At 40.0% G+C, this 12,475-nt stretch overlaps 2 protein-coding genes across 3 annotated transcripts in view; one reads left to right on the top strand and one right to left on the bottom strand.

Moving 5' to 3' along the window:
- Positions 1–584: 584 nt before the first annotated feature.
- On the bottom strand, positions 585–7,205 carry LOC306993680 (uncharacterized protein). Of its 2 annotated transcripts, none has more exons than XM_079603677.1 (3): positions 6,575–7,205; positions 5,648–5,865; positions 585–1,573 (listed from the first exon to the last, which is right to left on the bottom strand). In XM_079603677.1, the coding sequence occupies exons 1-3, from the start codon at positions 6,590–6,592 to the stop codon at positions 1,468–1,470; spliced, it is 342 nt and encodes a 113-aa protein (XP_079459803.1). In that variant the 5' UTR covers positions 6,593–7,205; the 3' UTR covers positions 585–1,467. The 2 variants fall into 2 exon arrangements, with proteins under 2 accessions (XP_079459803.1, XP_079459802.1); XM_079603676.1 differs by having other exon boundaries at positions 6,683–7,205.
- A 3,217-nt stretch (positions 7,206–10,422) lies between these two features.
- The window catches only part of fa2h (fatty acid 2-hydroxylase), a 33,972-nt gene continuing 31,919 nt past the window's right edge, over positions 10,423–12,475 (top strand). The window contains exon 1 of the mRNA XM_079603674.1: positions 10,423–10,819. Within this exon, the coding sequence (XP_079459800.1) occupies positions 10,526–10,819 (294 nt within the window). The 5' untranslated portion in view covers positions 10,423–10,525. The remainder of the gene's footprint in view (positions 10,820–12,475) is intronic.

Raw genomic sequence — 12,475 nt, 5'->3', positions numbered from 1 at the left:
TGATACGGTCTAAATCCTGACTAGAAATCCTGAATGGATGCCATTTCTTTCTAAAAAGAAACAAGACATTAGCTGTTGGCCAGTAGTAAATAAATAAAGGTGACTGAAATAAAGCAGCTTGGGGCTTTCTGCAATAAATGTATCCTTTTCTTTTCCACAGAAGAACGAGAGTCATATGACTTTACTTTTTAAAACATGCCAATACTTTATTTTGTTTATTTGTCCGTTCAGGTATATTGTAATTTAGATTTAGATTGTAATTTATATTAATCTATAACAAGATTTCTATTTTATGCAATATTTACACAATACATTTTTGTCAACATTTTTAAGTATTTAATGTATGTTATCTAAACTATTCTTAGCAGCTCAAAAGTTATTTTATGTGGTGAAGTGGTAGCATTCTTATTGTGTTGTTCATAAAAGACTATGCAGAAATGTTCAAACATTTGAGCATTCCCAGAAGTGTTAATAGTATAAAACTCTTTGCCTTTTCTTCTTAGTATGCAGTAATGATGAACGACGACTTGAATTCAAATAAAATGTTTACTGAAGTTTCTGAGCAGTATTACATGAGGGGTTCAATCATTTCTTCAGTGTAGGCCTACATCAAATCATGCATTCAGTTATTAATTCACAAACATTTCTGAGGCTCTAAAATCAGCCATGATATGCTAATTATTAGCGGTAAAAATAGGCCAGAAAACATTTCTAAATAATTTATTTTATTTAATTTTATAATGCATACACGGCTAATCTCGCAAATTTTGTGCATGTAAACTGAATTTGAGTTAATGATTATTTGTGCTCAACCATGTGAACGTCACTCATCTTTTGAAATCATGTGGTGTTTTATTATTGAAAGGTTAATCTAAGGCAGATAAATAGGAAATCAGTAAATTCACAATGTTGTCACACACAAGTTGTGTACAGTGTGTCAGTTTTAGTTTCAACACAGTAATGCACACCGGTCTAAGTTTCCATCACACCTCTTTGAGAGAGAAGGAACTTTAAGTCCCCTGTCCCACACAGAAACAAACAAACAGATGAATAAATAAACAAACAAATAGCTGTGTCGTATTTCCACCCTGATGAGGACTTGCCCCTGGTTTAATTACAGATAGAAGCACACAGAACTGTTTGACCCTACTGGAATTTCATAGATTTCACAATTCGAGTTCAATAAGTGCAAACTAGTTAACAAACCATATAAAAAACTCATGTCATTATGTAAGACCGAGTTCTAGCACTCAGGGCACCTAAAGATCTGCTCGACTTCTTCCCTTTAAAACCAGATTTGCTGCATGTCAAATCCTCCCAACAAAAGAATCCAACAAGATTGTAGAACGTGATGTCTTGGTCCCTCACTTTCAGTCTTCTGTGTAGAGTGAGGTCTGGCTCCATTTCCCCAATTTGTAAACTCCCACAGGGCTGAAGTTGTTGGGAGGTTTTGGAGATGCTGGACGCTTAACTCACTCTTTTGATATTGTTACTACGTCTACGTCGAAAACAGGCAGGTAAGCATCGCTTCTCCGATTTTATTGTAGGTGAGCTGGGAGGAGAGGCCTGTTTTCTGTAAAACAGAAACACAGAAGGTAAATATCAAATATATTATGATCAATTGATTCATACATTTGATTTCATACAACAGTTTATGATGAGAACAAACAACACAGGGACTTTTTAGTGTTTTCATCACTCTGCTTGTCTGTGCAAGTTCCTGACAGACTGGAAGTTACGCCAGTAGGTGGCGTCAGGTCGTTATTAGGGTTCTCGACTACTCTGTACCGAAACCGCACTGTTTGCCCATCCATGGTTTAGCACAGAACCCTGTTCAAAATCCTGTGACACCACAGAGCGCCATTTACATAGTTTTATATTAAATTGGCATTATATTTGTCTCAAATTGTTGTTAATGTACATACTGACTTCACCCTGTACCGCAAGATACATTTAGTTTTGCATTCATTTACAGAAATCAGCATATTTGAGAAAAGAAGCATGTCCGAATTCATAGTCCTCAAATAAGAGTAAGCCAAATTACCAGATGACTTACTACCGGTGAGATTCTGAAGTGTGCATACAATGGTCAGTTTACTATCCCATGAGGCCACGGGAGAGGATTTTTAAATGGCAGTGAAGCGACACAACTGACGCTGGTAGGTCAACAAAATGACGGATTATGTGCGGATCTATATTATACTATATAACATACTTTTTAGCAGTCGTGAATAATTACTTATTTTAAAATAAGTACCTACTCAATTGAGTATGCGATTTCAGATGCAGCCTTTAATTCGTACAAAACACAGATTCTCAGACTGTTATGTGACTGTTTCAGTAAGGACAGGGTGTTGAATCCAGATGCAGTTTAATATTTATTTTAAAAAAAATTCCAGGCAGAGAATAACAAGAAACCGGGCAAAGAACAAAATAATACAAACAAATGGAAATCCAGAATCTGAAACAAATATGCACAACACATCCATAGAGGACAACACCAGACAAGGAATATGAGAAACACTAGGGTATATATACAAAAAAAAAACACTCCTTGGAACAATCAAAGACCTCACAAGACAGGAATCATGTCAGAACCCCCCATTTAAAGAGTGGATTCCAGACGCTCCTCAACAAACAGACAACAAAAAGTCCAGGAGGGAGGTGGAGCGGAGGTGGAACAGGGAGAGTCAGGGCGGAGCAAGAAGGGTATGTGACCGGTGCAGAACCGGCAGGTCAGGTGGCCAGGGTGGAGCTGACGGGACTGAAGACCATCTCAGCGGAGCTGGAGAGCACCATGGCTGAGCAGATGACCACCACAGCCGAGCAGATGGGACTAATAACCACCACAGCAGATCAGGCGGAACTGGAAACCACCACAGCAGATCCAGCAGGGATCGAATCCACCACAGCAGGGCAGAAGCCCACCAAGGTGGAGCAGGCAGGACTGTAACAGAGAGCACAGAGAGGTCAGAAACGTCTCTTTGGCCATGACAGGGAACACACAGGATACAGAAAAGGCTTCCTTTGCCAATACAGAGCAGGCAGAGAGTTCACAGACGGCCTTTGTGGCTGTGTCAGGGTAGGCAGCGAGTTCAGGGGTGACCTCCGTCATTGTGTCAGGGTAGACAGGAAGTTTGGGAACGACCTCCGTGGTCATGTCAGGGCAAAAAGAGAGTTCACAAGCGGACACTGCTGCCTCTGGAGGTTCTGCCGTCTCGGGAGGAGCTGGAGTGGACACCGCCGCCAAGTGTGGGTTAGGTTAGGCACAAATCTGGCAGTTGCGACAGTGACGGCAGTAGAATCTGGCGTGGCGGCCGTGAGGGCTGGAGAATCTGGCGTTGCTACAGTGACGGCTGGAGAATCTGCCGTTGCTACAGTGACGGCTGGAGAATCTGCCGTTGCTACAGTGACGGCTGGAGAATCTGGTGTTGCTACAGTGATGGCTGAAGAATCTGGCGTTGCTCCTGTGACGGCTGGAGAATCTGGCGTTGTGACAGTGAGGGCTGGAGAATCTGGCGTGGTGGCCGTGACGGCTGGTGAAACTGACATGGCGGCTGTGAGCGGCTGGAGAATCTGCCGTTGCGGCAGTGACGGCTGGAGAATCTGGCGTTGCGACAGTGAGGGCTGGAGAATGTGGCGTGGCGGCGGTGACGGCTGGAGAATCTGGCGTGGCGGCAGTGAGGGCTGGAGAATCTGGCGTGGCGGCAGTGAGGGCTGGAGAATCTGGCGTGAGGGCTGGAGAATCTGGCGTGGCGGCGGTGACGCCTGGTGAAACTGACATGGCGGCCATGAGCGGCTGGAGAATCTGGCGTTGCGACAGTGACGACTGGAGAATCTGGCGTTGCGACAGTGAGGGCTGGAGAATCTGGCGTGGCGGCCGTTACGGCTGAAGAATTTCGCATGGCGGCTGTGAGGGCTAGAGAATCTGGCGTGGTGGCCGTGAGGGCTGGAGAATCAGGCGTGAGGGCTGGAGAATCAGGCGTGAGGGCTGGAGAATCAGGCGTGAGGGCTGGAGAATCAGGCGTGAGGGCTGGAGAATCAGGCGTGAGGGCTGGAGAATCTGGCGTGAGGGCTGGAGAATCAGGCGTGAGGACTGGAGAATCTGGCGTGAGGGCTGGAGAATCAGGCGTGAGGGCTGGAGAATCTGGCGTGAGGGCTGGAGAATCAGGCGTGAGGGCTGGAGAATCTGGCGTGAGGACTGGAGAATCTGGCGTGAGGGCTGGAGAATCAGGCGTGAGGGCTGGAGAATCTGGCGTGAGGGCTGGAGAATCAGGCGTGAGGGCTGGAGAATCAGGCGTGAGGGCTGGAGAATCAGGCGTGAGGGCTGGAGAATCAGGCGTGAGGGCTGGAGAATCAGGCGTGAGGGCTGGAGAATCAGGCGTGAGGGCTGGAGAATCTGGCGTGAGGGCTGGAGAATCAGGCATGAGGGCTGGAGAATCTGGCGTGAGGGCTGGAGAATCTGGCGTGAGGGCTGGAGAATCAGGCATGAGGGCTGGAGAATCTGGCGTGAGGGCTGGAGAATCTGGCGTGAGGGCTGGAGAATCAGGCGTGAGGGCTGGAGAATCAGGCGTGAGGACTGGAGAATCTGGCGTGAGGACTGGAGAATCTGGCGTGGTGGCCGTGAGGGCTGGAGAATCTGGCATTGCGACAGTGACGGCTGGAGAATCTGGCGTGAGGGCTGGAGAATCCGGCGTGGCGGCTGTGAGGGCTGGAGAATCTGGTTATGCGACAGTGACGGCTGGAGAATCTGGTTATGCGACAGTGACGGCTGGAGAATCTGGCGTGGCGGCGGTGACGCCTGGTGAAACTGACATGGCGGCCATGAGCGGCTGGAGAATCTGGCCTGGCTCTGGAGACGATGGACCTGGGACCACAAAACTTGCAGGCACTCCAAGCACCGGACTTGAGATCACCCTCAAGGAAGTGACCCTCACACAGTGACCCTCAAGAAACATCACGGATGAGTTTACATTGTAACGGACTGTAACGGGAGTCCATGGCGTGTCTGAATCACACAATTAGTCGATTCTTTCACAGACAAAGAACAATTTGTTCCCTTGCATTGTGTTGCTCAGAAACGCACAACTGTTAACTGCAGTGGCTTCGTTTGGAACTGATTTCACAGGTGAATTAAAAATTAACAAAGTAACTGGCAAATTATGAAGCAAATTAATTAAGTTAAAATGTATTATTAATTATTGTATAAAACAAATTGAATGTATACATTTAATAATTACTAATTCATTTTTAACAGTGCAGTTCAGTGATATATATATATATATATATATATATATATATGCAATTATATACTACATTACATTATATTTGTATTGTTCACCCACAAATAAAAAGTCTTTAATCATCAATTGCAAATGCAAAAAAATTACACTATTGTATTTATAAATATCTCTACTTTGTCTATTTTTTTTTTCTATTAACATTTATGTTTAATAATTGTTGGACTATAGCCACCATTCACTTTAAATTTTCTGCAAAACAACTCTTTTTTGGGGTGTTTTCCACAGATAAAAGGTCATATGGGTTTGGAACTACATGAAGATAACAGATGATGATGATTGAATTGAGATATTTGGGTGAACTATTCTTTTGAGAGATTATGAGTGTTTGGGAATGTAAGCCTCACCTGGCTGCTGCAGCAGCGGCCGCTGCTTCTTTATTGCGCAGCTGGCGCATTATACGCAACATGCGACAAATCTGACGCAGTGTCATCTTCGGAGCGTGGTAGGCCAGACTTGGGCGAGGGGCCCCTCTTGGCCCTCTGTAACTGAAAAGGGACATGTAATCGCCACCATTCCCCCTTCCAAAGAGCTGAACGCTGCTGCTGCCATAGCAGGATGCACACTGAAAGAACAACAAGAACAAAGATATAGAATTATGTTCCATGAAATCGGGACTTGGAGACCTTTTCTATGAATTAACCAATTGATAAGAAAATAATTAGACAAGATACTGGCTTAACACCAAGGACACGATTAATTAACTACATCCTAAGAAACCAAAGCCCTCACACACACACACAGGCACATGCACACGCACACACAGACTCTATACAATAAAGTTGAAGACACACAGATTCTTTTACTTGACACTTGATCGGCACAGAGCACAGACATGATACATCCACACCAATAGTGCTGACAGAACATGACCCAGTCAAGAACAAAGAAAACTCAAACTAACCGAACTGAGAATATTTAAGTGATCCAATGCATGGCTTTTATTTCACTGTATCACCACCACAGACACTATTTTATTAAATAGCAATCCATTTTTAAATTCTCAACCTCTTCTAACCCTGTTCACAACAAAAAAGCTGAACATGTAAGTCATAAATGTGTCTAAAATGAAAATCTACCGTTTAAATATCACCATAACAATATAAAACTTAATAAATAAATAAAATAAACATAATTAAAAATGAAGTAAAACGAGCCCTAAATTTCTCTAAGAGATTGTTTCTTCTATCTGGACATCTGGACCATCTGTTATTGAAGTGAACAATCAACTCATCTAAACTCGAAAAAAGCATACTTGTTCTCCAAGTACTCACCGGTACAACAGTTGCCATGGTAACCAACTCAGATCAGATCGTCCTAGGGATGCTGCAGAATTATGCTTAAAATTTAGCTTGCTTTGACTGTGCGTAGAACTTTTATACCTGTTGTCTTCCCAGGTGCCACAAGATGTGACCAATCACAGGGGCCCTGGCGGTCCAGTTCCGCCCCTCGGAACCTGACATCACCAAGTGACGTCACTCCGCCACTGCCCTGAACTGGACACAACAATGGGCAGAGGGTGTCTCGCGTTTCAGGTCCTCAGCAGTGGTGACATGCAGTTAATTATCATGCTACCTTTTGTCTCTGGTGGGTAAATTTAGATTCTCGTAGGAGGGAACAAAGAGCCATTCTAAGAACAAAGGCTGTTGTGAATTGGGCGACGTGCTCCTGGGAGAGAAGCTTTGTGTAGCCCACAAAAATAAATTAAAGCAGCTCATGCTTTACTGACAATGAGACTGCTATAGAATGACAGTGGGTCATGGATTAAACATGAAAAGTATTACAGGGTTAATGAATAAATTGCATTCATCTTGGCAGTTTATGTACCATCTTTCATAAAATGCAGTGCTTCATATGTCAGAGTATGAACATTAAAAAAAAAGAATGCATAACAAAAACAACAATAATAAATTAATAAATTAATAAAAATAATAAATTAAAATTAACTAGAAATATTGGAAAGCCCCACAAAAATGGGACAAACAAAACAATAAATAAATACATTAAAAACTGATTTTAATCACATTTTGACAGAGTAAATAAATGGAAAAGCAAATGGAATTGATTAATTAAAAATACTTTAACTTTTTTTTTTTTTTACATATTAGAAATTAAAAAGGCAAATACAATGCTGGGTTGTTTCAACCCAAATCTGGGTCAAATATGGACAAACCCAGCCTGCTTTTTAATTTTTTAATTAAAAATGTTAACCCGACGTCCATATTTTACCCAAATTTGGGTTAAAACAACCCAGCATTTTTTAGAGTGAAACAAACAAACAAACAAACAAACAATGAATGAACGAATAAAAATAAATATGATAAACATATACATATATTTTATAAATTATAAATATTATAAAAAATATAAAAAATATTTGATTACATTTGAACAGACAAAAAGCAATTAAATGGAAAAGCAAATAAAAGTGAATACAATGGTAAAAGCAGGCTTAAATTAATTAAAACCTAAAAGAAAGATCTTAAGAAACTGAAAAAAATTATTTTTGATATTTGTGATATTTTACAGATTTTTGGGGAAATTTTTTATGCCTTTTTGAAAAGTACACTGTAAAAAAAATATTTTCATGATTTGTTGTCACAACTTTTTATCTTTTGTCAAATCAACTTCGATAACTAATGTGTGAAGATAACATACTATTTTTAATTTCTGTTTATTAAACCATTCTTCTTCCTTGTATTAACTCAAATTTTTAATTACAACGAACTCAAAATTTTAAGGCAAGAAGGAAACTTGCTTTTTTTTAAAGTTAAACCAACATTTTTTTACAGTGTAGGTTCATGTGCTTATAGTCTGATTCTTTACATGGTATGGTGTTAAAACGAATGAGTGAATGAATGAATTCGATTACATAAAAAAAGCAAATACATGGAAAAGCTAATAAAAAATGACATAAAAATACAATGGCATAAAGCAGGACTATATTAATAAATAAAAAAACATCAGAATCTTTTTAAAAATGTGAATATTTTGAGCTTGTCTAATATTTAATTTGTACGAAATGTTTAGGCTACAGAATTTTGGGTCAAGTCTTTTTGAAAAGCAGGTTCACTTGCTTACAGTGATTCTTTAAATTGTATTGTTTAATAAATAAATAAATAACTTGATCACATTTTGAATGACAGTCAGTCATTAGTGCATTTGGCACTTTTAAAACCATTAACATGACCTTAAAATCAATTCTTATATGGCAACAAACTTAAATGTGTAATGTGGATTCATGAATACGTTTCTTAACATCCAACATTGAAATAAAGAACGAAAGATCCGCACTTGCTTGTGTTTTCTTAATGAATTATTCGTACATTACAGTACGCATCCACCACTGAAAATGTCTTAGAAACTGTTTTTTATAAAACTTAAAACTCAGTTAATTATCTAAAATGACATCATCACAAACTCACACCACGTGTGCTGGCTTGACAACCACAGCTTTGCTGCCTTGTTTAGCTGTCAGTTGTCTCATTAAAACCAAAAACCTCAAGACAGGCCTTTGCACGATGTAACAGGTCACACAAAAACCAGAAGCAACTTTCACAAACCCTAGAAATGTTTAGGTCTGCAAACATCAAATACGAGTGAAAGTATTGTTGAATTATTCGGAACTGATAATATTTCCAACCCTAATCTTAAATAAATTCACTAGAAAAACTAATAGCTGTTTGGAAAAGCAATATAGGCATTATTTTTTGTACATTTGATCAAACAAAATGGAACAAAGTTCTCTGAACTCTCCTCTTCTCTTTATCTCCTCACATGCTATAAAATTGTATGGTTCAGTGCCATAAAATATTGAGCTGCAATAAATCTCTTAGTAACCACCAGTGCAAATTTCAAAAGCCTCTAAATGTCCTTCCTGTTTTCTTGCGCCTCCCATTATGCTGTCACCCTACATTACATAGACTATCACCACCACTCACAGCTCCCTATATACCTTCCTACGCATGTCAAATTCAGGTGTAATTCATGAAGAACTTTTCATTCCAAATATAAGAATATTCTAATTTTATTTATAATTAGGGCAATTTTTAGAAATGATTTAAGTCTTTAGACAATGCTTTACATGCAATAGCTAGATTAAATGTTGTGCTTGTAATTTACTATATCCTTTCTGGGGGAAAAAACATTGAGCATGTTTGTGAAACCTATTTATTTACTTTGCAATACTGCCACCCTGAGACGAAACTGTAATTCCCTATTTGAAAATTAAACTGGACCAAAAAACTGAAGAGGTGAAATAGACAGTATAATGGGAATATTAATAATCATTTATTATTATTTTAATTTTAGGTCTTGTATGGCACTGATGGCAAAAACTAGATTTTAGATTATTCAAAATCTGAGTAGAACATTGTGACCAGATTGGGTTTCGTTAATAAATCACTGTTTGTATGTATGCATGTTCGTTTTTAATTTCATATTTAGTTAGTCTGTGATAATTTATTTCTGTTTGTTCAACTGATGTGTGCGTGCGCGTAGCATCACAACGCTATTGAAAGTGGCTCGTGGATGCCAGTACAAATAAACAATCATATTTAAAAGACCAAATCTCATTGTATATTGTTATAGGTAAAATAACATAAAATTAGAAAAACAAATAGCTGGTCTTTAGCTGGTTTATCGATCTGACAGCCAGATGACCAGGATGGGAAAACAGTAGCGCCTTTTTTCTTTTTTTGTTTATTTAAGTTAAATAAAAACCTAAAAAATCTCACTGTTTAGGTCACGTCACACAGTGCCGTAAAACACTATTGACAGCCTATCTAAAGTCGCGCCCTGTGTGCAAACAGAACGACAGGGTTATGACACCAATAACGCCCACAAGGAGGAAGTACAATGTGCAAGTATTGGAGAGTATCGATTGTTTACATTAGACAACTTTTGACATAAATGTAATTTAGAATAAAAAAACAACAACAACAAAAGAAAAACTTTCTTGTAAAAAATGCACCACAAAAACGACTCAAACACAATAATTTAGCGTACAACGCTTGCCACACTTTGCAGGACGCGCGACAGGTGCTTAGATCAGCAGTGACTGCGTCATGAATTATTCATGAGATGCTTAATGAGCAGGCCGGCTATGAACTCTGGTCAGGCTCGAAGTCGAAAGTCAGTAGTTGTAGAACATAATCGCTGGAGTAAGTCAGTGGGGGTCCCACCTCTGTGCCTACCTTTCTCTATCCTCTTGTGGACACCCCTAAATGAATAAAAAAATGTCGCCTTCGGTGTCCCCTCGCTTTTTTTCTGAAAAGGAGGTAGCCAAACATTGCACTAAGGATTCGTGCTGGGTGTTGTTAGGGACGCGCGTGTACGATGTGACAGGGTTCCTCCGAATGCACCCGGGCGGAGAGGCGCTCATTCTCCACCGGTCCGGCAAGGACATCAGCCAGGAGATCGACGGACCCCCACACCGGCACTCGGAGAACGCCCGAAGGTGGATGGAGCAGTACTACATCGGTGAACTCGACAGAGACAGCACAGATGAAGATACGGAGGTAAGTCCCGAAATAGCAACAGAAAGTCACTCAAACAGCCTCAAACTATTTTGAGGAAGTTTAACTCAACCAGAAGTCACATTTTAAGATGTCACGCTTTAAGTTCAGGAACTCAACAGAAACAAGCCAGAAAAGTGACTTAAGAAGAAAATTTGGTCCGTTAAGATTTATTTTATAGCGATGTCAGATTCGAGAAACTTTATTTTGGGTCGGATCTTTTCAATGAATCTGTGGAAAAAGTTCGTTCAAGTTTCGAACTGAATTGGAGTTCTCGGGTCATCAACTCATGAACCGATAAATAAAACATATAAGCTACTGGAAACATATCTACGACTTAATTGTATGACCGTTTATCATACGTAACAGGATATAATATTTTATGAAAACAGGCAAAAAGTTTTTTTTTTTTTGCCGTGGCCGTGTGTGAGAATTTAATTTTACAGTTGTGTGGTGTAAATGCAAATTATATTTAGCCTATATTTAAGACTAAACAAATTAATCTGGGTCTCATAATATTACAAAACACTATTAGCCTATTAATAAGGTTTAGCCAAAAAAACCCCGAATAAAAGTAGCCTATAACAAGTAAGCTATTGTAAGCTGTAAGCTATTAACATATCCATTTTTTTAAAACCTGTGCAGCAAATTTAAGGTAACGGTTTAAACAAAAAAATTGCGCGAAAATAAATGTTTGAAAACCATTGGATAAGAAGCCATCTCGATTATAGTCGTGATATTTGTGCGTCGTGTCAGCAAGTTGGATATTCCATTGAGGGCTCTTATTAGATAAACAAGCCTTCTGTCTCTGCTTGCCTTTCTTATGTCAATCCCTAAGGAACAAGTGGGTGGTGGTGGTGGTGGTGGTGGGACCAGGTAGTATCACAGCTTCCAGTTCCAGGTTGAAGTATTATTATTCTCATTTTCATATCTTGTCATATGAAAAAAAAAAACTGTTAGGTATTGCCAATCTTTTATTGGCACTATAGCCTGTAATAAAAATATTGATACGAGGTATGTACTGACTAAAAGTTCAAAGTGCAGAAGAAGGGTGGATATTTCAGAATGCAGGAGGTGTAAACGACTGTGTGTGTGTGTGTGTGTGTGTGTGTGTGTGACAATCAGAACCGGTCTGTCTTGTCTACTCAGACATGACCCACAACACAATAGCTGAGGAGGAAAATTTCCACGCCACTTCAGGTTTCAGAGAGTAGCCTACTGTCAGCATTTGAGAGGGTTCACATAAAGTATCATTGTAATTAATGGTCACTTTACTACATGCGTTTCTAAATCAAATCGAGCTTCACTTATTTTCTGGCGTCTTGGACCATTTCAACTATACACATAAGGGAGTGTTAAAACTTTGCATTGTACATTGTTGTGATTGGTAAGAAAATGCATACAGTGGAAAAAAAGCATGCATTGAAATTTTTATCTGACTGCTAATGTTATCAAACATTTCATATTAATTGCTTCACTTTATATCCGGTTATTCATAATTGACCCTTCGCAAAGCCACGCCCGAAAACCGCCACTGGCCAATCGTGGCTTAGCAACCGTAACTAGGCGCGGGAGGTCTGTCATGCTTTCGAGGGAGGGAAACATGCCGAAGCGTTGTGCGTATGGATTGTGCAAATCTGATACCCGGTTTCCTAAAAG

This window comes from Phoxinus phoxinus (genome assembly GCF_949152265.1).
Source record: "Phoxinus phoxinus genome assembly, chromosome: 25".
Lineage (NCBI taxonomy): Eukaryota > Metazoa > Chordata > Actinopteri > Cypriniformes > Leuciscidae > Phoxinus > Phoxinus phoxinus.
Note: the sequence above shows the minus strand (reverse complement) of the source record. Positions and strands in the feature narration are given on the sequence as shown.